The sequence below is a fragment of the Merops nubicus genome, unplaced genomic scaffold, assembly GCF_000691845.1.
Source record: "Merops nubicus isolate BGI_N331 unplaced genomic scaffold, ASM69184v1 scaffold25923, whole genome shotgun sequence".
In the NCBI taxonomy this organism is placed as follows: Eukaryota; Metazoa; Chordata; class Aves; order Coraciiformes; family Meropidae; genus Merops; species Merops nubicus.
This window is the reverse complement of record NW_008599984.1, coordinates 22,898-49,658: the sequence shown is the minus strand read 5'-3', so window position 1 is coordinate 49,658 and position 26,761 is coordinate 22,898. Positions and strand designations below refer to the sequence as shown.

The 26,761-nt window shown below is 43.6% G+C and overlaps 2 protein-coding genes across 2 annotated transcripts in view; one reads left to right on the top strand and one right to left on the bottom strand.

Annotated features, from left to right (window-relative positions):
• The window catches only part of LOC103770326 (purpurin), a 6,264-nt gene extending 4,311 nt beyond the window's left edge, over positions 1-1,953 (top strand). Inside the window, exons 5-6 of the mRNA XM_008937583.1 lie at positions 309-521; positions 1,718-1,953. Coding sequence (XP_008935831.1) covers positions 309-521; positions 1,718-1,728 — 224 coding nt within the window. The 3' untranslated portion in view covers positions 1,729-1,953. The remainder of the gene's footprint in view (positions 1-308; positions 522-1,717) is intronic.
• Positions 1,954-7,829: 5,876 nt separating this feature from the next.
• The window catches only part of IDUA (iduronidase, alpha-L-), a 39,689-nt gene continuing 20,757 nt past the window's right edge, over positions 7,830-26,761 (bottom strand). The window contains exons 2-13 of the mRNA XM_008937582.1: positions 19,469-19,551; positions 18,742-18,849; positions 17,987-18,082; positions 17,219-17,421; positions 16,627-16,806; positions 14,870-15,086; positions 14,055-14,270; positions 13,319-13,440; positions 11,911-12,036; positions 11,234-11,310; positions 10,355-10,455; positions 7,830-8,204 (exon numbers count right to left, since the gene is read on the bottom strand). Coding sequence (XP_008935830.1) covers positions 8,104-8,204; positions 10,355-10,455; positions 11,234-11,310; positions 11,911-12,036; positions 13,319-13,440; positions 14,055-14,270; positions 14,870-15,086; positions 16,627-16,806; positions 17,219-17,421; positions 17,987-18,082; positions 18,742-18,849; positions 19,469-19,547 — 1,626 coding nt within the window. The 5' untranslated portion in view covers positions 19,548-19,551 and the 3' untranslated portion in view covers positions 7,830-8,103. The remainder of the gene's footprint in view (positions 8,205-10,354; positions 10,456-11,233; positions 11,311-11,910; positions 12,037-13,318; positions 13,441-14,054; positions 14,271-14,869; positions 15,087-16,626; positions 16,807-17,218; positions 17,422-17,986; positions 18,083-18,741; positions 18,850-19,468; positions 19,552-26,761) is intronic.

Sequence of the window (26,761 nt, the reverse complement as noted above, 5' to 3'; positions counted from 1 at the left end):
TATAAAGTGATTTTTTTGGTCATTAAAAAACTGGGAAGTCCTAGTCCTCCTAATTCTTCTAGCCTAAGAAACCAGAGGTGAAAATGTACTGAGCATGATGGGGAACAACATGGCCTCAGGATGCCCTGTGCTTGTCCCAGTTCTTCACCTTATGGTGTGGAGACAACCAGGATATGGAAGGTGACCTTAGATCTTTTGGGAAGCCATCCCTGCCCTGTGCCGAAGTGAGGTGCCTCCCTGTGGGATGACTGGGTCCACCTCTGCTCTGTTTTGCCCACCATGACAAACTCGCCTCTCTGACGTTTCAGGGGACAACTACTGGGTGATCGACACCGACTACGACAACTACGCCATCACCTACGCCTGCCGCAGCCTGAAGGAGGACGGCTCCTGTGACGACGGCTACTCCCTCATCTTCTCGCGCAACCCCCGCGGCCTGCCCCCCGCCATCCAGCGCATTGTGCGCCAGAAGCAGGAGGAGATCTGCATGTCTGGCCAGTTCCAGCCCGTGCTGCAGTCAGGTACTTCTGGCCAGCTGGCACACTCATGGGAAGGGGTGCCCTGGCAGCTGGTAGAGCGGGCGATCACATTTGCTGCAAATGCAACAGAACCACAGCAACTTCTTTAACACTGGGAAGTACCTCTTCATCCAGTAAGAAACTAGCTGCAAAGGGAGGTCCATGCAAGGGAGAGAGCCTGTTACAGGGTGGTTCTGCAGCCTTAAGTTTGCCCTTACAGGAATCCTGTGTGCTGAAAAAGGCACACTATGAAAGGAAGATCAGCTTTGTGCCTCTAACAGATAGGATAGGGGTGGGTGTAACAACCTGGTGTTTCTGACCTTGGAAATGCTTCTCTTGGCTGCCTGAATAACAATATCTTACTTGCAGTCTTTGTGCTGTCCTCCAGGACAGGACAAGCTGCCTCCATAAAGGAGCACCCTTGTTCTTGTTTCCTGCACCATGATTTTTGCACTGGGCTGTCTGAGTAGCAGAGATGAGGGGATCTGAGCCGTGGTTCTGATTGCATCTGCTGGCACTGGGAGTCAGCAGTTGCTCCGCATACATGTGAGCAGAGTGTGTCTAAAGCCTGTTTTGAGAGAGCTTGTTTTCTGGAGGCATAGCAGTGGGTCTTCTAACTCATACGCTGTCTTGAGAGAGTCAGATAATTTTTTAGGGCTATGCCACAGGCATAAATTCCTCTTTGTTGACAGCTGAGTGCCCACACCCTTCACACACACACTGCCTTGCCTGGAGATTGGCACTTTAAGCCAGGCCTGAAGACCTGGACCTGGGGGGCTGCCACAGGAACACGTGTTCTGCACTGCTGGACACAAAACAGCAGCTAAAACCTTCTGAATGGCACATTGTTGTGTAAACCAGGCCTCCAACACAGAGCAGGTCATCCACCATCATCCAAGGCTACGGGACTGCTACAGGCATCCCTGTTCCATACTGCCCCATCTTGCTTACTGTAGGGTTTGGGGGTTCATGCCTAGGTGCTCACATAACCTGAAAACTCGTGACTAGCTGGGACTAACAAAGGCTGTGCCAGTGCTATGCCAACAGCAACTTTTGCACTCCCCCATCCTGATCTTGTACTGTGGTTCAGAAGTACCCTAATAAGGTTGTAGCTACAGCTTCACTGAAGACAAAAAGGCTGTTGAAGCACTTGGCAAATTTACTTACAAGGACTAAAGTTTACTTTTCTCTCTTTCCAGGGGCCTGCTAAAAAGTACGCTTCTGATCCTATCCTTAAGCACAGAAACCAGACCTCTTGGTCTTGAAGTCGCCACAGAAAAAAAAATTAAAACAATTTTAGTATGGACTAGTGTGTTTTTCCTAAAAAACACGTGAAGATGTTGAGGTTTTGTAAACTGTGTGCAATACAGTATCGATATTTAAATTTTCAAGGGAATACCTAATGTGGCATTTGTCAATAAATGTTTTGGAAGAAAATACCTCTGGAACTGCTTTTTGTTACCTGCTGTCCTGTCAGGGAGCAGCAAGAGTGAGGCTGCTCGCTGAGGGTGGGTGAGACAGCAGCCAAGGGTGGCCCCAGCACAGGCAGGGCAGTGTCCCTCCCTGGCACCAGACAAGGTCTGTGGGTGCCTGCGGGGTGCTGGCATACACAACACACCTCTCCTCCCCACAACCCTCTATCAATTCTGAAGCCAAGAATTTCTCTTTGAACAACAGCTCTGAGATGAGGCCAACAGTGTGATCCTTGCTGCCTGGTAGTTTCTTATGGTTATTTCTCATACATCTGAACACTCAAAAGTCTGCACAGAGTATTTCTGACTAGCCCCTGGATCACAAACGCAATACAGCAGATGTTCCTTTCAATAACACTGGGACATTGCTTTAAAGAGCAGGTTCTTGCATTTCTAGTGACATGAGCAGTAATTTACTCCCCACTGCCTTCATAATCCAGCCTCCAGTATCTGAGAATTGAACTGAAAGATATAAAACTGACAGGTTTTATGGCCAAGAATTTCATGGATAGAGGGAACCAAAAGAATAGTATCTAGGCAACTCCATGTGGAAAAAAGGTAAGCCAAGTCAGCATTTTTGCCATATATTTTCCACTGCTCTTAGAGAAATCACATTCACTTTGAACATTTCCTATGAATCACACCACCAGTCCAGAACTCCCTCAGCACCCCGCCGAACCCCACAGTTTATCAGCAACACCAAGTTTTGTAAGTCATCAACATCAAGCGTAGAGGGAAGATGCAGCTGAACAGCCCCGGCTCCTGAGGGTTTTGAAAGGCATATGGCACAAGTCTGGTACAGAGTGAAGACCTTCACAGCAGTACACTACAAACCCACTTCTGCTAGACCCTTTCACACCATCTTAGCTACAGTATCCAGTGATTATCTACTGCATCTGTTGGAGAAGCATAAAAAGCACTGACTTAAGACTCTTCTCCAAGGCCACACACACTATCCCAGAGATGCAGGGAAGTCTCCCAACCTTGTGTTTCCCAGGATTTCCAGGTGGGACTTTTAAGGCTCTCAGCCAACATCAAATAAGGTGTTTCTTGCTCTTCTGGTCTAGGAAAAGCTGCCCTGACAGGCAACAAGATGGTGAATTATCATGTGAAGCTGAGGAGAGAAACAGAAGAGCAGCAGTAGGCAATGCAAACAAAAAATCACAGAGACTATTGAGTGCTGAAAAATATCGGCCTTTTGTGCTGGACTAAGTGCAAGGTCAGTGCACTGATTGAATGTTCGCCACTTGCCCCCCTTTCCTATGAGGAAGTATTGGGGTGGAGATCTGTGAACTTAGGACTTGTATCACAAGTGATTAGACAAAGCTAGCCTGGCCTTTGGCCAGGACATTCCAGTCAATACTACCAGTCCTAGGGAAGTGGAATTTTTACTGTCTACAGGCTTAGTAACTGTACGACCAGAGCAGATGGGAGTTCTGCCAGGATGGATGTGTATGCAGGACCAAGCACATCCTTACTGTGCTTGTTATAGTCCGTCCAGACAAGTTAGGCAGTGAAATCCCTCCTCAGCCACACACGGTTGGGCCTCCAGGTTCACAGGGGGATGGTGCTGACGCTGGGAGACTACACCATGGCAAATACATGCCCCAGGAGTCTGCCTTGTTCTTGGTGGAACTGAATGAACCTGCTCCTATCAGAAAAACATGCAGGCCCTCATCATGTGACCTGGTGAGTTAATAAACAGATGAGAGTTAGCTCATAGCCATTTCTCTCCACTGACCACAAGAAATGTGAGAGACAAGGTAGGGTAAAGCAGGAAGCTGTAGGTGTGTTCTGATCTGATTTACACTTCTCCTGTTATTCCAACAAGTTCAATATAAAACATGTAAGTTATGTCTGACATACTTTTGCTGTTTGAGCTGTCTGATGAGAACCAGTCTATTAGTCCTGGGTTTAAGTGCGTGATTAGTTCCCCAAGTCATAATCTCTGTCCTGCACAAACTTTCCACTATCAAGAGAAAAGAAAAAGCTGTTTACAAATGAAAAGCACTGTTGTTTTGTCCTCAGAAGGTCCTTTAGTGCTGGCAGAAAGTCTAAGACTATACAACAGCAGGAGGAACCCTGCAAGGATATTTTCCTTCACATGCCAGTGAGTGCCTCTCAGCAAGGTCCTGAGATCTGACGCTACGATACCATGTTGAGTGAGACTAGTTTGCCCTGGCTGTGGCACCTGAGCCCATCTCTGTATTTAAATGCCTGCTTCAGCCTCGGAATTTCTTACGGTCATGCTCCATTCACATGTCATTTTTATGTAAAGTTGGAACTTGTACCAATCAAGGTATCTTTATTCTTTGAGAACAGGCTTTACTTCCCAAGATTAAGCTGTTGACACAAGATTTTTGATCAGCTTCCAAAATACAACGATCAGATGCTCTTTTAACAGGGTTCATGTGAAAGATTAAAAACTGGTTTTATTGGGTAGCACAGGAGACTGTAACAAATGCAGTGTATACACAATAAGACAACATAAACCACCATTTGAAAGGTTTCTCTAGCATTCATTTTAACAAAAAATTGCAATATTGTTACATAGCCCCAGAAGTTTTTGCTTGAAGAGCTGGCAAACCATCTCATCTTGCCGTTGCAGCTAGATTGTCTATTTGGATTTATGGCCAGCAAGAGGCAGATACTATCTGAATGCTCTGTACTCTTGCTTTGTTCTGACACCACAGAACTGCTAAGCACCTGCTGCTCACACTTAGTCCCGTGCATATCCGGCACTTCTGAAAGCTGAAACTGTGATGGGAGGTCACCACTGCCTGGGAGCTGAGGAGATGGTAGAGTTCAGCATGCAGTTCTGGAAGCCTTATTAGACAGCCAGTGACAGATGGCTACAGAAAACTCAAGGTCCAAGGATTAAAATTAAATTTGCTGAGACATTCAATTATAAAGAAGATAAGGGCAGCCCAAAACTTCTACACTACACATTTTAAAAACAAATTGAAGCCTGGAGACATCAAACTGCCTTCTCTGCTGCAATTGTTTAGACTTGCTTATTGCTTAAAGGAATACGTTTATACCAAAGCAGTAAAGAAGAAGAAAAAAAGATCTTGCTGAATATTTAAAACTTGTTTCTGAACAGACAGTGCAACCTTTTTGGACAGCTCTGCTTTCCATGCATAGCTGCCACTGCCAGAAAAATGCCACGTGCCTTCCACACTTTGGATGATGTTTAATGTAAAAGCCCTAAAAGTGGGGCCTAGTGACAGATTTTCAAAATAGCTGGACTTGACCCTAAGAAACTGGATTTTACTTGCATCTACAACATGTTAAGCTCTGCCCTTGCAAATAAGGTTTCTGGTTTTTTTTGTGGCTTCAGTAACCAATACAATAACGTACACCAATTTTACCTTGAAATTTAGAGACAACAACACTCTCAACTTTGTTTTTTAGCAAGACAAAAAAATTAAGTGTGAGAATTACAAACCACTCAAAGAGGCAGCTGCAAGCATCATGTCTGTCACTGCTAAGAAGCAGAAATCTTGGGCCAGCTGAACTCCCAGCCTGAAATCTTCTAAAAGATAGTAACTTGTCCTAAAGGAAATCACTTGCCATAGGGGCAGACACAACGAAAGAGTGAGTGAATTGCTATTCTCTGTTCTGCACCTTTGCAAAAGCCAAACATTCCATCAGGACTCATGAGGTCTGCATCATTTGTCCCATATCTGCCACCACCAGCCTCACTTGTGTGACATATTATTTCAGTTTATCTGCTAAATGAAGCAGGACAGTGATTTTTGAGCTTCTATTTGTCATTATTTGTGCACCTATACATTTTCCTACAAATCTCCTGCACAGCAAAATCATTACACCTATCCTATCCTGCTGCTTCTTTTTTTTTTTTTTTTTTTTTTTTAAACAACTATAAATCGTGCATTCTTTGGCTTGCTAAAGACTGCTATATTCTGATTGCCAATCTGGGAAAACTTTAAAGCAGAAGGTTACTCCAATGGGACAGCCTACAAGGATAAACTGTCCTCTCAAGCTCCTGTATCTTCCCTTACTTCAGACACACTGAAATGTCTCCAGGACCTACACCTGAATATTTCCAAAAGTAATTTTTTTCTGTCATTCCACTTCATACTGGTAAACCAGTATGTCTTAACTGCTAGATTTTATCTGGTTCTTCACTTTTGTAACAACTGTAAACAACTTTAAAATGTATTTTTACTATCTCCATCCAAGTGGAATTTCTCACTAACTTTTCTGAAACTGGGAAAGTTGTGGATTAAATAGTCTGTAGTGGCCATTTATGCTCTGTACAAACCTTTATGGGCGATGAGCTGGCAGATTAGGATGTGACAAGGACTCCTTAGTCAAACGTCAGTGAGGCAAGAAATATTTCATCTGAATTCTGGACAAAGCAAATCTTTTAAGGCTAATGTTCAGCATAAACACATTAATAAGCAACCAGGAGGTACAGAGACACAACGCCTCATCTCGTCTATACTGACTTGTTTATGTTTCTTTTCTGTGCTGTAGAAGTGAGGCCGTTTGAGGTAGTTCAGCTCTCTCCTCCTGTGCAAACTTGTTTTTTTTATGTGAGACCCAAATGTTTCATCAAATACGCAGTCTTTGTTGTTATGTTGGTGAGGTGGCTGATGTCAGCAAAGGGAGCAGTAGGGGATTTGTTTGTGCGAAGTAGTTGCTCCTCTTATGGAAAACACTGCAGCTGTTTTCACTGGCATTATCCTTCCCTCTACAAGCATTTTAATGGCACAGCTCAAACTGTGCCAGTTGTGAAAAGAGAAGAGTAAAAAAACACCCCTGCAATTTCAGGGAACTCTGCTGTTACATAAAGTGTTTGGCAGTTGCAAGGACAGACAGAGGGTGCTCTGTAGCCCATGATATTGATTCTGTAGCCCACCGGCTTGGACCAGATGGCCTTTAGAGGTCCCTTCCAACCCAATACATTCTATGATTCTGTGATCTAGGGTTATCACACGCTTGTGCACATGCTTTGCAAAGCACAGATGCTCAAGCTGCTCTTGGTTAATTCCCTAACCCTAACTGGTTGACAGGAACAGCCCTGTTCCACTCCAGCGTGGGCTCTCCTGTAACATATACACAGAAAAGGCTCTACCATTTCAGCGTTCTCCTGCCCCTCCAAAGCCAAACCTCAGGTCACTTACAGTATGAGAGGGGAGGCGTGCTGGGGAGAGACAGTAGCTGTAAGGGCTGTAGAAGGCCAGGCTAGGTCTTCTAGCAACAGAGAGAAAGAGGGGCTTTCAGGGTGAGAGTCTCCACCACAAAGACACAGTGGCTGCCGGCCACAGTGCAAACAAATTATTTGGGCAAAAATCTGAAAGTAGAAATAGCAGGGAAGTCTGGAGACTAGAGCTTCCTCTCCCTTCTTCCTTTTTGAGGAAGAGCTGCTACCACTTCCTCTGCCTATGTGAACGGGATAGTTCTGGTATGCAAATGCAAGCCACAAATGCAGACAGAGGTGGGTGGAAACCCCTCGGTGAGAGAGTGAAGAACCTCAGACTCCTGAAAACATGGCAAGTGCCATGTCACTTCTCTAGAATAGCACATTGGAGCACTGGAGCATTAAACAGTGGAGAATCAGGGATCCCTCACTTCATGCTCTGGACATGTCTGGTTGCTCTCTGTTTTTCCACCATACCATTACATCAAGACAGCTTGGTAGCTGAGGCTGGCAGTTCACTCTCCAACAAGTCCTCCTGGTGCCCTTGCTGCCATCCTCGCTCATACAGTCAAGTGATGGTCCTGTTCCTGCTGCAGTTTGTGGCCTCTATAAATGTTTGGTTGTCCTGGCCATTAGCTCAGTGTAAAACAGGGAATAATAACTATTTGTTCCCATAATTCTTAGTTACCAAGCTGAATCTCAGTCCTATGGCAGCTTTTAAAAGGTGTACCAATTGGGTTATCAGTTGTGACTGTTTGACAATGCTGTCTTTAGAGCTCTGAAGAGTTAATAGGGGCAGTTGATCCTAACTTGCATTCCTAACTTGCTTCATCAGGTCCTTCTGCTACTCCCTCCTCAAACTGGGAGGAGTTTATATGTCTGGGGAGTTGTCTGCAGGGAGCATACAGCACTCGGTCTCCAAGCCAGGCACCACTCTTCAGAGTCACTTGAAAGCTTCAACATACTCCACTGGCAGAGAGGACAGGCCTGCCTTCCCCCAGTAATCAATGGCACGCACTCTGTAGAAGCCGGAGACCGACCTCCCTGCAAATGAAAAGGTTAGAGATGGTCACTGTGGAAGGCTGACACCTGTGGTGCTTGCAGGATGTGGAGCAGGCAATACTCCTATAAAATGTAGGCTTGTGGAAGGGGCTGGGCAAGTGTTGAAATCAGTTCTCCATCCAACGTAAGTGTGTCTGTGCCTGTCTAAGTAAAAATATTATAAATTCCTCATGGCCAAGGACTGTCTTTGTTGCACCAAAGACCTCCTCCCTCCTTGTTAGGATTTGCAAGTACAGCTACAGGACTGCTCCCACAGCAGACCCTTTGGAATTCTGCAACCCACAACTCATAACTTCCTTTTTTTCTGACTTAACTTTTCTGCCTGCATTGTGCCTTTGGAACAGGTTATGTGGGGACAGGATCAACAGAGAAGCAAAACAAGAAGCACGCAGGCTGACTGAAAACCATCTGTGCGACTCAGGACGCACCACCAGTTGCTCCAAAGGTATGTGAGTTCATCTTCCATGGGTCTGCTGGTTTTCATCCTTGATCCAGTCTGAAGACCACAGCTTTCACTAGCAGAGTCTTTAAGTAATATAAATGTAATCTTCAAGTAATATAGATGTTTTTTCTTATCTATTTACTTGATTTTTACCTGTGCTTTAGTATTTTTTTTTCCCTAAATGCTAGAAACAATGACTGAGAAGGCTGTACCTAGCAATAAAGGCTGCTGAGATGTGAGAGTTTTTCAAGCAGTCTTTTTTTTTTTTTTTGGTTTTGAAACAAACAATTACATCTGGTAGGTTCCCCAGATGTGCAACACTAGATGACAATGAAACCTAATATCAGAGCTTTGCTTTAGCTGTGATTTAGGGTCTTTGCTTACCTGTGTAGCTGTTACACTGCAGTAACGGCTCTGAGCTTTATTAGGCTGCTGCTAAGGTGTGGGCTTTCTCAGGATAAGATGAGCTTGTGTTTCTGGCAAAAACCTCTCAGAATTGCTTTTTTATTAGCATCATTTTGAGGCAAGGTCTGTCTGTGTTTCACACAGCTCTATTCAGTGTTTATTAGTAACATTTGTTGGAGAGTCACCTTGTGGATTAGACCACATTTAGTTAAAAAAAAAAACAAAAAAAAAAACAAAAAAAAAAAACACAAAGGAAACATCACTACCTTCTTGTAGCATTTTTCATCTAGGTATGTTTCTATTACATCTAGGCTTTACTTGTGGAGAAACGACCACACCCCCTGGGAGAAGTGTTCCATGTTGCCAAAGATGCACTTTGCTGCCCTCTACTATCAAATATCTAAAACTTGGCAGCTAGTCAGGGCTAAAAAGAAAGCTCTAGGAAACAGCAAAGAGAGGGGTCTCCCCATGGCTACGTGTTCAGACAGCCAGGACAAACTGACCTACAGGAGGACCTCTTCTCTTACAAGGGACCACCTCATTAGCTTAAGATTGCCAAGCCATAAAAAGGTACGGGAAAAGGGATGGGTGATCATGATGAGAGCAGAACTGTGACCTTCCCCTGGAGCACAGTAAATGCAAAACAGCCAGGCTGTCCAGGAGAGGTGGACATGACCTCCCACTTGCTTGTGTGTTGTTGCCATATCCTTAGGTAGTCTAACACCTTGAGACTCAGTGGTACAAAACAAGTGTGTCACCAAGTGTTACCAAGGTGGTTTGCTCCTACTGCTGTATCCCAAGAGCACTGTAAAAATTAAGGCAAAGGCACAGCCAATACCTGTGGAACTGAGCCCAAACCTCAGACTTGCCTTGCTGTGAGTCTACGACCACAAGCACATCCAGCTCTGGTCACGTGGAGCAATTTTTTTCCCTCTCATTTTTGCATGCTTCACAAGCTACAAGTAGAGATAAAAGTACTGCTATGCCTCTCAGGGGATGTGCCAGGCTTGCAGCTGGGTGACTTTAGTTTCTGTGATGAGGAATGGTACTGATAGTGATACTATTAATAATGTCCTCATGACTATTTGTGAATTAGTGCTTGTCCTTGAGAACAAGGCCTTGCTAAGAATGTGGTTCCAAAGGAAGGAATGAGGTCTTATTTGTGATAGGAGTACATGGCACTAGCAAGCTACCTACCTTCAGAAGTTACTAAAGGATGTTTCACACACTCATGAGTGGCAGTATTAACACGACAGATTACATAATACGAGTATTTTTGCCTTACCTGGACTGTAGACCCAGAGAGTGAATATTGTGTCTTTGGGATTAATTCGCTGGTATGCTTTGCCATCTGGTGAGAACTCCACTTCAAATGTCTTTATACATCTAGAAGAGAAAAGTAGACAGCTCAGTAAATAGAACTGATAATATGGTGAGCAATCAAATCCTAATCTCAGGGCCATTTCAACAAAGCCAAAATACAGCGAATATTTGGTTGACTCATTCCTACCAAATGTGGGACAGCACGAAATGCCAGTATTAGGAAAAAACATGGCTCCAACAGCCCACAGAATAACACCCAAACTGACTTGCTGGATTGGGTACTTTCAGCATCACAACTGTTAAGCATCTTTTACTCCCAAACCAAGGTAATCAAAGCTGAAGAGCCCAGGGAGACTGGCTTGAAAAGGAGCTAAGTCAGTGTTTCCTGAAGGAGTCTGGATGTGAACTCAATTGCCTCTGACAGTTCATCTACAGAGGATGTCCAGTTTAGTACAGCTTGCTGGAGCGAGAAACTGAAGCTCTTCTCTTCCAGCTCACGTTCCTTACAAGGATGTGCAAGACCCTACCTAGGAACCTGCTACCCGTTTAACTTTTACCATGGATATTCCTGTCTGCTACACTGAAGGCAAGTCCCTCAAAAATGCCATTGTATGCTGGTGAGAACAGGCAGATTCCCTTCCTCAGACCACAAATGAGTCAGGGTTGTTCTCCATAGTTACTGCAGGTAGGTCATACAGTTCACTTTGTCAGATTCACTATGGCATCTCTCAAGGGACAAGTAGTCACTAATTTGTGAACTCATTTCCCTTTGTAGGACTGGTGGCAACTTAGGGAGTAATGGTAACTCGGCCAGATCCAATTTATTTTAAAAGCTACTTACTTTGAATTTATGCAGCCATCGTCCCACAACACAATGACCTGCCCCTTTGTGAGAGGGATCAAACGAACACCAGTCACCTATCCAAAAACACAAGCCCATGTAAGAAAACTGTACAAACCAAGCCACCAGGTCAGATTTCTGTCTTCATCCTTCCTTACTAACTACTTGCTTTGATTCTTTCCATTGAGACCAGGAGAAAAAAAAATTCCTGGCTCTCCAGCTTTGTAGCCTCTGTCTCCATAGGTTTCAAAGCTCTGGGCACCACTATAAACACAGGTGGTACTGAATGAGCAACCATAGAGGTCTAATATATGACAGCCATGTTTCCATTTAATTTTTAGCTATCATTCATTAACTGAAGAGCTTTTGTCAAGCCTGGTAGCACGATGTGATTTTAAAAAAGTTGCTGCACTTTGCAGTACTGCATTTTTATTTTCCCACCATGGATATACTTGTATTTAGCTTAGTGATGGCTCCTATTACTTGCTGTGGAATGCTTTATCTTCAATAATGCCTTGGACAGCTTTCTCATTAAAGGAGAGAAGAATTATTTACTGTCTTACACAATACTTTTAACAAGTAATAGGCCCAAATGCCAGTCCAGCTCTTCTTAGTTAGACTTAAAGTAGGAAGCAGTTTCTAATCTGGTGAGTTTGACAGTAGAATACAATACATACTTGATCAGGAACAGATCTGGGTCTTGCACAGATGTGGATAAGAAAGACTGAGGGAACAGGGAAGTCTTGTTTCAGAGTCAGGATGCCACCTTCAGGAAGTGGGAATGGGCCTGTTGCCACTGGGTCCTGTGGAGCCAAAGAGAAGTGTTGTGAATAATCTTTCATTACAGCATTACAGCCAACTGTTAGGTCAGTGTAAAGTGACTTGTATTTGTTTAGGGACTGTACATTTCCCATAGAGTTGGTGCTGAAAAGTGGCTTACAGCGATCAAAATTTTTCAAGCTGGGAGAATTTTCTACCTTGCCTGTTTGCCAGTTCTTCAGGAAACAGGGGTTTGTCCATCTTACAGACTGGGTTGACCACAAATGGCCTTTAGACACAATCTGCCACTTCCAGTATACTCCCACGGATGGCTTTCAGGCTAGTGGTCTTTACAAACCACAACCCTGTCTCTTAGGTATGCATTCCCAGTGTTCAGGGAGAGCTATTGCTAGATAGAGCAGACACTTGACTGCTTTCTGAGGATGTTTTCATGTGATGGTCAAAGGCATCTAAACCCTTGCTGTTGCCCTCCTTAAGGAAGATCCAACGGCTCCTACAGCAGCCCAAGTGCCTTAGCAATAGTGGGTTATGGTGACTGGGAAAAGAAGACACAGTACTGTACACCAAAGTCAGAAGGCAATTACTGTCTATGGGCCATGGAGGGAATAAAGGTGGCCCCCTTAATCTTAAACCATGGGTTTGACTGTGTCGGGAAACTATGGCAGGGGGAGAAACTATGGCAGAGGGAGCTAAAGTGAGAGGCTGCTGTATTCTCAAGTGTATTACTCTGCGCTTGGCTTTTCTCAGAAGGGAGGAAAGGAGACCTCAGAGAGGAGTTACTCCTCAGTCCCCTCTAGGATGCATTCAGAAGGGGTGAGGATGAGGGGAAACAGCAGGCCTCCCTGTGAGCCCCTGAGAGATGCCAAGTGTCTTCTGAATTTGCACTGGGTAGTTTCCGCCTCAGGGAGCTGTTTGTTTTCTATTGAGAGGGCGTTCATCTCAACTCCCTAATGCAGCAATTTGGCCCTTCTGTAATGTACACAGGGTCATGTGACCCATTTGGGGCAACAGGGTCTCAAAGCTCAGGGAAGTTTCAGAGAGAAGGTGGAACTTGCTGTGGAACAACTCTGCCTCCTTAGTAAGGGGTAGGCCAATAGCAAAGAAGCTGGTCATCTACTTTTAGTCTCTTGTAAAACATAAATACAAAGGTACCAGTTGCCTATCAACTAACATTTCTCTTCATGACTGCAGGTGTATTTTTGTATGTACACAAGACGCATGTGACTGTGGGCTAAGGAAACTTTGACTTAACCAGTTCATAAGCACTGTACCCATACAACACTTCAAGCAAACTCACAGTCATACCTCAGCATCCCGTATTTGCTGGAACTGTTCTGGGGAAGGAAAGTCAGGGCTTCCTAGCATTCTCCACTTCAGGTAGGGATTGGTTTGGTTATTATCCAAGTAATAGGTCACGTACACCAGCTCTTTAAGAACACAAATGAAAGACAGTAAACTCTTTACTTTCATATAAAGATTAAGAATAAATTTGTCAGAAGGTGTTTAAGTCTTTCCTCTCAAAAGTGGTTTTGGCACCTGGGAGCCTGGCTTTCACTGGAAAGTCACGAGGCTAGCACTCTTACAGGGCTCTATAATTTATATTTGCCAAGTCTTAATTTCAAGCTATCACTTCCATAACCAGAATTGAAACCCTCTCGTTTTTTGCACAGGTGCCACACACATTTGTTGGACAATTGCCATCAACTATGTAATCATGTGGTCATGTTGGCCATCTTGCAGTAATCCCAGTAAGGGAACTGTTGCCTGGCAATATCCAGCCAAGGACACTGAGATTAATAGTTTTCCAGAAAGGTAGCACTTGCAGCTACCCTTAAAGGTAGGGTCAAAGTGCAAGCATTAGGAAAGAGTCTTTCCTAGAAGAGCACCATCATATCTCAGGAAATCTGGGAGTGCCCAAAAAAGGAGAAAGTCAGCAAATGGAACTCACTCTTGCAAAGAAAGGCAACTCAGCAGAAGTGTTTCAGCAGATGTTTTATCCTGAAGATCAATTATGTGAGCTGCCTACATGATGGTTGTTTACCTCTAAGTTTGGGGAAGTGGGTGGCATTCACTGTGACCGTGCTGATGTTGGAGGAAGTCCTGTTATCCTCGCTTGAATACATCAGTAGAGTGGCTTGCCAGCTGTCTGAGGGCTGCATCTCACTTGGGGTGTGCACAGACGCCAGAACACCAATTGTGCTGTTTGGAGTGCTTTCACCTTCATTGCTGTTCACTTCTGCAAAAATCTGGTTTTCTCCTTAAGGAAATGTGACAATTCTGTAAGCATCATTGCTATTCAGTCTTCTGTCAGCTTCTCACACAGGAAGGGCCAAAACATGGGGATCTACAGGTTGAGCTATGCTCTAGCTTGTTTTACCAGACACAGCATTCAGTCAGGCTTATTTTACAACAGCAAAGCATGCACACACTACAGAAGTTTTTATCCTTAGCAGTTCAGCTAGCAACATCTAAGCAAGTAACAGTGAATTAGGACCTTCCTTTAGTATGCTGCATGGGTTTTCCACCTGTTCCACCAAATGCTTTTCTCTAAAAAGCATTTGGGAGCTAATGTGATGGCACAAGAGGGAAGTACCAGTCAACCAAAAAGAGTGGTTGTCACACAGAAGGTATAAACAAAATAAAATAAAACAAATGGAAAACAGACTGTCAATAACATCTCCTGGGCTATTAGTTTCTCAGAGGAAATGAAGCTTCATTTTCTTAACACAGCTGGTAAACAGATGGTAGGAGAAATGCTGCATTTACCAACAGTGAAACAGCTAGAATAATCTCGCTTAGGCAGGAAGCTTCTAGGTAGAAGTTATTGCTGTGCTCTTTAATCAGTGGCTACTGTACCTAGCAGTGCCAGCAAGCCCATGACAGTCAACACTGGCTTCCGCACCATCTGGACATGTGGTGGCTTGGTGTTGTTCATCTGGAAACGTGCCGTCAGAGTCCGCTGTGTGAAGTAATGGGGGTAGTAGCTCAGGAAGGCATTGTCATTACTCAGCAGTGTGTAGTTGATGGTGTTGCTGGCTTTGGAAATGAGCAGGTTTTGATGCTGGATGATTACCTGCAAAGTCAGAGAGAAGTTGGAACTTCACCCTGGAGAAAATCTAACAAATATGTCTGTATTTTTAAAAAAATCTTTATAGCATATTGAAAACAGCTGTCACTCCACTACTTAGAAAAGTTTGAAGAAACTGCTCCTCACAACTCTTGGAGAAGCTATTCTTTAGGTGATACATTAATCACTAGAGTTTTGCCAGCAAAGTCTCTGAAATAACTATCACTAGTACACTGCATAAATGATGAATATTTTTCCTTGGCTACCGCACTACAAAAGACACTCCTCTGTCTTGAATATTAAATTAGTAACCTGGATTTACCATCTGAATTAAAATCAAACGGTTCTCCAATTCTGGAGTTACTTTGTACCCATTATACAAGTGTCTGGAAGCTGGTCGTGGGTTCTGCTTCCACAGTGAGTCACTTTACCCGCTAACATGGTACTTCACTGGTTGCTGTGCTATTTTCCTGCACCATGTCAGAGGTCCCAAGCTCTGTTCACCAGACTGTGCCTAAGTATTAGAATAAAACACAACTTCATAAGGCTGACAGCTGGAAAGGTGTCATAATTATATCCCTGAAGGAACACAGGGCTCCATCTCCCATACACTCAGGTGCCAGTTTTCTCTTGGATGTGTCTTTTTTTCTCCCTAGATATCACGTTGTTATGAAAACTATAGCTTGCTCTCATAGACTCCTTGCACTGCCATCAGTGATTTGTTGCTTTAGAGAGGCCTGCTTCTATATGCAGCATGGGAGAGCCATGAGCCTTTGTCTCCACAGTCGTAGCTGGTAAGATATGTCTTGTTTCTGGGTGACATACATGCTCCCAGGTTTGGCAATCACTACTTTGCACGGGAGTGCTTGGATTCTGGATGCTGCATAAGGTAGTGGCTCACAAAGCAACAGGCCTGCAGTGGGAACTATTGCTATGCAGAGGCAAGAGCTGAGCTTGCTCTGGGGCCGGGATTCCATTCCTGCAGGGGTAGGAATGCTGAGAATTCCCTTCTGCTTTTCTGATCAACAACGGTAATTACCAGCAGTAATTAATAAGGCCATGTGTATAGCCATTATCCAAAATCAAACAATGGGCTTATGCTGAGCAATTAAGGGACTTTAATTATACCTGATGTGTCCTGAAAAGACAAACTCAGGAAGGAGGTGGGAAATAATGTATCATATAAATGAGGAGAGAGCAGTAGTGAGATGACGTGGAGAGAGGATGTATGGGTAGAGTCATTTCAAACTGATCTAACCAGGGGTCTATATACAATATATGACACTTTCTCCAACATATGGAGACACAACTAGAGCACAACTAGTTCTCAGTTGCTTTTTTTTTTGAAGGGAAGATGAAGAAATCTAATACAAACTAATAAGCTACTGAAACCAGACTGTTCAGGGAAAAAACAGCTGCATCAACAGGGAGCTTTCCTTTTGTTGCATCTATTACTCCGTTTAAAAATTAACTGTAAGTCTACTTTTGCAACTGCCTTAACACTTAAGGAGACCATACTGTCAAGACTGTCAATTAACTGAGTTACCTTTACAACCATAGCTGCATAGGTCACATCAGCTCGCCACAGCTGTGGAGTGGACCATCCAACCATTGGATCTCCTTCATCGTTGTATATGGCAACAGAGGCAAAATTTGGAAACAGCTTATGAATTTGTTCAACTGCTTCTACTTCTTGTTGCAAGATGTAGAGAGAACTCCCACCTCCCTGCAAGAGTATTTCATACCTGCTTAGTGAAAGTGAGCAAACAGTAGTAAATACACAGGCATAGCATACAGAAAAAACATACAGACAATGATATTCCAAAAACCTATTCCTGGAGTCCCTGGAGCAGCTGTAAGCCAGACAGTATCAGTATTGTTACCTAATCCATGTGCTGTTTGCATGAGCTCCTCCTAGAACATAAAATGGAAAAGAGGCAGAAGAGTTGTTTCCTCCTAGGACTTAGGCAAAGGCAAATTTGCCTTGAGTTGAAGTCTTGCAACTGAACATCTTTGAAGTTTCATTACAATAGGTAGCCATGCTTCCTGTTATAGGCTGGACACTCATCTGGAAACCAACTTCAAAAATCAGAATAAAATGTAACTTAAATAGCCTTAAACTGAAATCTTGGACTGACCTTCTTATGGAGAGAGATGTAGTCCAGCCTTACACCAGTCTCCCCTGTGAAGAAGTTGGTTCCATTGGAGCAATGACACAGAAGACTCCAGCATATAGGTGACTTAGGTAACGGGTGGAAGGAATCTCCAGGCCCTCCAAATTTTAGTAGAGGACTGGCTGCTTTTAATCCTTCTGAGCAAGCGTCATAGTAGTTGAGAAAACCTGAAGTCCAAGCAGATTCATGTATCAAAGATAAAAACTCAAACTAGAAATTGGACCTAGAACTACAAGGATGCGTTAGATCTCCATTACTGCATTTACTAGCAGAACCTCACACGCTGGGGCTACTCTTTCCTATGCACTGACACCATGAGAAGACATCAAAATCTCAGCTGCACTCACAAGGTTCTTCCAAGGGTCTTGTGAGGACAGGATCCCAAACCACACACCTGTCAATGATTAGTTTTTCTCTTATTGCACTGCTTACCACCTTACCCCAGTAACTTTACATCCAAATAACGAACCGTGTCTTCTTCGTGTAACTATGGCACTGCTTCTCCTGCTCTGCTATCCCTGCATTTATACTGATGTCCAAGTAGGGAACAAAGTGTAGTGAGTAACACGACCTTAGGAAAACAGACTGGAATACCTTCCACATTCCCTGTCTCCCTTATCTACCTTTTTTCTTTGCCAGCATCTCTCCTTTCTCACTGTCAGCACTGTCTCCACCCACTGCCCACACCTGTCTCACTTTACTACCCTAGTGAGTGCTCCAAAACATGCTTACCTTTCACTGTCATGGACACATTGTCAAAGTCATGGTGGTCTGGTTCATTCCATGTTTCAAAATTCCATTTAGCAACATGCTCCAGCCCATACCTGCCTGTAGGAAAGGTCCCATTTATCAGTGAGCTGGATATTCAGATAATCTTATCATTAGTCACTGAGCCAGCCAATCCTATCAACTGGGGATGCAGACGAGGTTCAGCACCCAGAGCTACAACAGGGCACAAATATTACCTATTTTTAATCATGAGGGAAATGTGATTTTAGGTAGTTGCAAACTGATATCTTATTTTCTATGCAGCAATATTTGAAAAAGTTGAAAGGTGAGAGGGAGGTGATGTGAATTACAGCTTTCTGATTAGGGAACTCACCTAGACTTAACTCAGGTTAGGGCTTCTGTCTCATTAGAGGTATTTGAAGCTGTTGAGTGGGAAGTATTCAGGCTATAAGGTCCTAGTGCAAGATGGTGGTTAACAACCACAGTAACTTAACAAAGTTAGAAGTCAGTCCTCAGAGGCAGGCTAAACGTGCTACCCAGAACACACTACTCACTCAGGATGTTGGTCATGGACATCAGCCAAAAACTGGCTGCTACCTCACTGTCTGTTCTGGCATGGATTTTTTCATGTTCTGTGATGAAATCCAGGGTCTTGAAATTGATAACAATACATAAAACTTTTTGAGGTAGATAGAAAGAACCACAACAGAATAAACAACAGGGCTCTTTTTTTCTCTTTTTCTATTTTTTGAACTTACCTATGTATCTGCTGGCCAGAAGTGTAACTAAGTTTCTCCATCTTACTACCTGCTCTTTGTCCTCAAAATCAAAAAAATATCCCGATGGATTCCCCATCAGTTCAAATCCTAAAAAAAGACACAAAAGATTAGTTGTCCTTTTTTTTGTGAAAGCTATGTCCTTTTGATTAACCAAGGGGTAACTGCATTATCTGAAACAAACTTATTAACGAAAAAGAATCACTAAATGGGCTTTCTTTCCTGTTTCTACATGTCCTCCCCAAGAATATTTCAGATTTGAGGTTGCTCTACTTGTTACTTGTCAGTGACTACAATCATCAATACTAATACTTACCATCATAAATTTAGGCTTCAGAGGGAACTTTAAACAGTGGATGTTGGCAGAAATTCAAGGGAAGCTATGCCTCGAGAAACTGCTTCTCTGGATGTTTGAGGTACATCTTAATGGGTACAAAGCCTTCTCCTCTTCAAGAGATCTCATTTCCCAATTCATACATCTCAAACTGTTGTTGAAAGCAATGTAAAACCGTTTGTGTTGTCTTAATTGCTGCAACAGTGTTTTGCTCACATTGTTTACATTTGCATGGATGTGAGGTAAAGGTTAAGTAGGAAAAGAATGAATTTTTATCAAAAGCAGCTTTGGCAAAGCTCTCTGTGAATATTCTGATGCCTGCACAACACGGGCAAACAGATGTAGCAAACTGTGGACGTAGGGAGCTGCTCTTACCTGGAATTAGCTTATTTTCCCACAGGCGATCCATAAGGTTATCCAAGGCCGTAAAATCATAGTGAAGTTTCCCATTCATCACTCTGAAGAACACAAGTTATAAGAAGTACAAATGTAAATGTTATAAAAAAGGCTGCACTTACTTGCAGATAATGGCTCAGGTGGCTGCCTTCTTTTGGCTCTCAAAGTCTACATGTAACTAGGGTTCCTGGAACTGTACACCCAACTTCCTTCCTCTAAAGTAATGAGTGTTCACCATAAGCAAGTCATGTTTCTTGTCCAGTCCACACTCTTCTCCTACTTCATCAGCAACAGAAGAAATATAATGAACCTGCTTGCTGGATTTTGAGGTTTTAATATAAAAATATGTATTTTTAATATAAAAATGTCTAACTCTTTGCTGAAGTGAAATTTACCTAGACACTTTTTGGCTAAGGTGTTTTTTCAGTTTCCATTTGGTGGCCTACTGCGAGGCCAGCTGGTTTCCAGCTTGTCTCATATGCAGTCTTTCTCCAAGCTCTCTTAATCTGCAATATGTAATAAAACTTTCTTAGTAGCACTTCTTATGGGTTTAGGTCCAGCTGAGACATAACTTTGTATCTTTCAAAGAACTATTAATTTATGCACACACTGTCTGCAATTTTTACATCATTGTTAACATTTGTTTACTGTATCTGCTGTGCTCCCAGGATCTCAGGCTGAAAACCTTTTACACAGCTCTGAATACGTGTTTAAAATTCAAAGTAGACCCATGATGCATCCCTTTGTGCCCATAAATCTTGCAGGAGCACAGGCTGTAAAACTTGGGCATGCACCTGCATGGGAACAGTGGAGTTGTTTTACCCAGAGGATGAAAACTGGCATTTGCAATTAATTCATGATGCATTTGAGGATGTGCTTTAAATTCCTGAAAGGCTTTTCTTGCCTGGTATCCAGTGAAAACAAATACAATGTAATATGTCGGTCAGTGTATGATTTCCCATAACTTTTAAACTTGTGGCTTGATTTAACTGAAATCTGACAGGGAGGGAGAGGTTTTGCCAGTATGAAGTGCCAAACAGGAATTAAAAATTAACTTCTTTTATGAAATTCTTGTAGTGTGACTTACTGCCACTTAGCCCAAGCCACAGCCTTGGCCTGGTGCCCAAATTCTGAACTCAGTATGCCCTGAGCAAAAGCCTTTGTAAGCACCCCTGAGACAAGTCCAGCCCTGGTTTTACAGGAGGACTGATCAGGGTCCTGCCAGTGCCTCTCAAAGCTGACTTCTGAGGCCTTGCCAGAGCACTACACCTAATTTCTCTGGTACAGTGCAACCTTAGCTCTGCCCTGCTGTCTTCCCTACTCTTTCCTTAGCATTTTGCCTCTGCCTGGGTGGAAAGGTGTACAAACAAACTGCAGATGCAAGGTTCCAGGTAAGGTGGAAGGGTGAGATACAAATCACTTACAGTTCTTGTAACTGATCAGTGCTAGCAAGGCATGCTGGGGACACAGAACAAAAAGTGAGAATGGTGTAGTCAGTCCATCTGTTAAATCACTGCTGGGCTCTGTGCTGACATTCACAGGTTGTTTCTTTCTGTGCCTTCCTGCGCATTTCTAAGCCTCTCAGATCAAGGTTCTTCTTTTGTGCTTTCTTGCCAAGGGAAGTTTTCAGTGAAGAACTTGTAATAGCAGTGTTGAAGCTCTCTGAGAGTTAAGAGGGGCTGACAGAACAGCCCAGTGAATAAAGGAAGGAACTGTGCAACCTTAAGAGGAAAAAGTGCTATCAGCACCTTTGACTATGAACTAGGAGAGGAAAACAGGACCGGCAAAACAAGTGTAATATAAGCCATACCCACTGTATACACCTGTGATGTAATCAAGCACAGTCTTAGCCCCAGCATGGTCACACTTCTTTCACCTGGAGCTGGCTTCTCTCTGGTAAAGTATGCCCTATCACCATGACAGAAATTGTCCTGCCTGCAGTCCCTGATAGGTTTGCCACTCCTGCAAGAGTCAAAAGGTACAGCTGTTAAAGTAGCAAAGAGCAGAAAGGTATTTATTTACTTCAGCATCTAAATTTTAAAAGAGCATTTTAGAAGGTACTGTCGAACTAAAGAATGGCCATTTGGAACTAGGGTTCTTTTTGGCCGAGACAGAGGTTAAAAAAAAGTCTGACAGTCCTATTCCAAAGTTCAAAGACAAATATTTTGTTGCAAAAGGTAGCTCCGATCCCTTAGATCCATTAACTATTTCCAGTTGTACCCTGTGTTCTATTGAAATATTTGCTTACATTTGCACACTTACAGTCAGGGAGCATAAGAATGATTAACTGTACTGTCTTGTAAAAACTTAGTAGTGTCATTTAGGTTGCAGCAAAGGAACTAATGTCTTCCCAACTTCAGTGAAGGTCTACACAGTACTGATAGGATTGCTCAGCTTTCTCAGGTGTTGATCTTATATTTAACCATACTACTTTTCTTATGTGAAATTGATGCTTTTTTTTATAGCCTATATCGGATCCCTAGAATTTTGGTTGCATGGTTGCATGCTGCCTGGAAGCCATGCCAACTGCTGTATGTGAGGCACAGCAGGAACCTCACAGGCTGGTACTATTCACAGACATTCTTCATGGGGAAGATTGTCTCAGCTGTCAGGCTGTTACCAGGAGTGATAAAATTTTAGAAAACACTGAAGAGCAGATCAAAACTGTTACAGGCACGTGACAAGGTAAATCCCTGACCCAGGATAAATTCACCTGACATTTTCAAAGTTATTCAAAACAGATTTGTACATCTGACCTAGGATCCAGCAGCACCTACCTATGACTGGGCCCATGGGAGCAAGCTTTTAGTCTTCCAGGTTTTTTTTGCCTGCTCCCCTTCTGACCTCTCTGCCCATAAGTCATGGTTTCCAGACACCACTGTCCTCACTTAGGAACACGCAGAAGGCTATCTCCTTGCATTTCTTTCGAGTGCTTGACAAACTGGGACTGTTCATAGTTTGCTGTTGGATATTTCTAATGTGGAGCAATGATCACTGTCCTGTTTGTGCTTGGCTTTCAAATGTTCCTCAAATGGGCTTTTTCTGAGACACATGCCAGATAAGGCCTTCATCATCTTCAGTCATAACAAGCAACTACACTAAAGTGCATTTCATGGGGATCCTGGCACCAATGTCCTTACCAGACCTAGGCCTGAGGCTGCTATATTCCACAGACTGCTGCCTACTGGTGAGGTGTCCTTCCAGTTTTTGTTATGGTCTCCGTTTGTCCTGGGTTCATCTACGATAGGGTTAATTTTCACCAGGAGCTGGGAGGGGGCCACAGCCAGGACAGACAATGGACCCAGCCAATGGGCTATTTGATACATCCAGTCTATAAGGGTGGAGGACCCGGGTGGGCAGGGGGAGCTTTGGGGGGCTGGTGGGCAGTCAGATAGGCTGAGGCAGCCCCATTTGCCCTGTTAGTTCTGTATCGCTCATTTTGTGTATTGTTTCATTACTGTTACTGTTGTTGTTACTTCTCCTGTTGTGGTATTGTATTAAATTCTCCTTATCTCAACCCACAGGTTTTTCTATTTTTCTCCCTCCTTCCCATTCAGGGGGGGTGGGGGACAGAGAGCGAGCAGCCACATGGTGCTGAGCTCCCATCTAAACCATGGAATGGTTCCGGTCACATTTGTATGTGCTGCCTCTTAAAAGCAACAACTGTGCTGTGAACATGAAGAGCAGGGGATGAGTATGGAGGGGAGTCCACTGGCTGTCACAAAATCTTGTTGTTCTCTTCCTTGGAAAAGCTTCTCTGTGGGCCATCCTTTGCTAAGGAAAAGAATACAGGCCTATGCTAACAGCTGTCCACTGCCTTCCTTTACTGGAGCAAGCTTTTTCCAGTACGGAGTGAAATTATTTTCAGGTGCATCAGCAGCTACTGGACAGTTCGCCAAAGTGGTGTAAGATATCTCGTTGCGCTTCTTATCCATGCCACGTTCAGCCTAGTCCCATTCACAAACTTAATCTGTTGGGAAGGCAGGGGTAAGCTAGCTTTGGGTGTCAGCACCCTTCATCACAGCCAGACCCACTCCACGTAACCCAGGTGTCGATACTGCTCCTTAGCCTACAGCTACAGCTTTCCTCCTGCACCCAGCACCTGCTGCTCCTCCTCTGTACTGGGTGGATCCTGCCCAGCAATATAGTTGCAGGTCCTGGAAAGCAACTGTGCACACTCACATTGGACCAAGTATCTTATCTGCAGAGAAGAGAACAAGAAAAACATGGGCAGGGAGTGTTCCCGTTCCACGTAGTCTTCAGTCAAGTACTGAATCTCCACGTCAAGCTAACTTTATCAAACTTTATAGTAAGGTATAGAACAAAATTTCCTGGCACAGCACACATTGTGGCTGACCCTGGCACTAGGTCACAGCCTGTTCAGGAACTCAATGGTAGCAGGTAACATGTAGGGTAACCATCTACAGAGCTATTATATTGAAGAGCTTTCTCTGGCCTAGGATTTCTATGATTGGAAAATATCTATATACTGGAGTAGTGCTTTTCTCATGCTGACATTCTTACCCAGCTGGTGTGGCCTCATTTTGCATTTCTCATGGGAACAGTTACCACGCACATCAGAAGCTAACATACTCTGGCTTGCTTCTACCAGTGTCTGAGAAGAGTCCTTCTTTTGGTAGACTAGCCACAGTGGCTGGCTAACATCAATCCCAAAGCAGCAGAGACCAATGACTTCCTCACTGGGAGCTGCTGCTGGGAGAGACTGCTCACCTAGTGGCAAATGCAAACTGGAAACAGGGATGGAAAACTGGCCCAAGGTGTTGGCAGAGGAGAGGTGCAAATGACACCTTAAGTGTAAACAAAATTTTTAGCAGGGCATTGGCTAATCTCAGACTTAAAATGTGCACTGCATCAGAGCACCAGCTAAAAAAGACCCTCCTCCATGGGAGTTTTTCTGTGTCCGTCTTAGAGAGAAGTGGAAGCACAGCCAAAGACACTACCCTGCTATTGTGTCTGCTGAGATAACGATCATATTACATAGCACTATCCATCTGACACAGATCCTTAGATGTGTGGTAGGTCACCTGGGTCCAGCCTTGTAAGCCAGTTCCTGCAAGTATACACTGCCTGGAACACAGTGCCAGGACGTGGACCAGTGGTAATGCCGTCACTGCTGTTCTGATGAGTGTAAATATGCATGGTCACTAAATTCCTCCTCTCAAGAATAAATCAAGAGTAAACAGCTGTTGCAGTAGGTGACTACTGTCAGGAGCATCCTTAGATACAGTGTCCCAAGGAATTCCTCATTGCCTGTCTAGAATATGTGATGCCATTTTAGAGATCATAAAACTCCAGAACAGCTACAACTGGCTGTCTAACCTGGAGAGGAGCTCAGTGTCCAAATCCAAGACGTTCACTGGAAAGATGTAGGAACAAAGACTGATAAACTATGCCAGTTCAAACTCTTCCTGCTACCAAATCCTGCAGAAGTAACTGTCTTCAAAAGTAACTGTCTGAATTCTTTAGCCAAGAGAGCAGTCTGTTGAAGTGATCGTGAAGCACAATACCTGTGAGCACAGCATCATCAAAATGAAGGTCAAAAGCTCCTGACAGGACATGTCAGCAGGTTTATCTTTTCCAAAAGGGCAACCTGTTGCCCTCCAAGCCTCTCTTACAACACAGAATGATTCTGGCTCCTTGTTTTTTACTTACTTTTGCAGGTATGTGGAACGAAATGAAGACAGTTTAAAGTTCAGGCTATTACAAAGACCCTGAAAGCTCCAAAACCACCAATCACCCACATAAGATTCTTATTCTGTTGAGTACTTTAAAAACCTCTGGAACTTAAAAGCAGGTCCTAAAGCACTGTTTGTTTCATTACAGGTATGGTAAATTGGCTCCCTTCCACGAAATCCCCCTATCCCAAAATAATCATAATCACTTCATGTTTTGCAGGTTCATGAACACTGATTCTTCACTGTGTTCCCTGGCAGTCCCCAGGCAAAACAGCCTGTGCTTGTCATACATGCTTTGCAGACCACAAACCTAAATTAGAGGCTTTTTTCAAGGCAAGGCCAACAACCACTGCCTCTATGCTAAAGAATGAGCATATTTTATCACTTCTGGCTTTATTTATTAGCATGAATACTTCTCTGCATTTGCTTCTCAGCTGTGTCGTGTGTGTATGCAGGGACTGTAAATCTGCTTGCTTTACAGTTATGGCACAGCTTCTGCACAGAAGCACAACGCCAGAGACTTCAGTCCACACTGGGTCCATACTACACATAATTCACTCACCCTACATTCACAGCGTGAATGAGTCAGCCCAGCAATAATGGGAGGGTTCATTGCAAAACCTCACAGCCAGGCAGCATCCAGCCCTTGCTGATGTCACAGCTTGTCACAGTTAATCCATCCACACAACCAGACAGCACGATACATGCGCAGAAGGAAGGATGGGTACGAATCTTTGAGGTTCGGGAACAAACTGGCTTAAAAAATGCAAAATACAGCACCTCTTATTTATTGGAAACCACTACCTCTTCTACAAGCCAACCAGGAGACCATGCATCCAGCTGAATCTTTTTATTTTTTTTTAAATATCTAAAAATAGAATTGTCTTCGATTTATGCAGCATCTTAGTTAGCTTCTTTCATCTTTGAAATCAGCATTATTCGACATTTATCTTGCAAAGCAACTCACAAAATCCTTCTCGTGATCTGGCTAAAACTCAGATGCACAGAAGTGCAAGCAAACAATGAATGCTTTCAAGCTGATGCTAATCACAGCCTATGATTTTCCACTTCTTACTCAGGCTGCTTTTGTGAGCAGAGACTCAGTCCTTCTTTCAGCAATGAGCGTGCTGTGTGGGGGGGGAAGAGAGGGAGAGGCAGACAAAGCATCAACAGCTTCCTGTGCCGAGGTGAGTTAGCTTGCTAGGAAAATATTGTTAATCACTGTTGTCCACCTTCCCCCTCCCACTTCCCCTCTTTTAAAACAAATTCAGGATGTAAAAGGGGAATCTATGAAAGCATAGTATTTAGGCAAAAGCATAAGGTGTTTTAGTATCTGGCCTCTCCAGATATGCAAACATATCCAATCAGATCATCTAGGCATGGATTATTCAGATTGTTGTGAGATCTTGTTGTGATCCCTTGTTGAGACCTGGTGTGTCTTCATTCATTTAGGAAGGAAAGTAATCAAATAAGGTGGCAAATATGGTAGCAGAAAATGCTTTTTGATTGATTCTTCGCTACAAATTTAAAGGCTGTCAGTGGTAGAAAGGTAGGCTCAGTCACCATATGTGAGCCA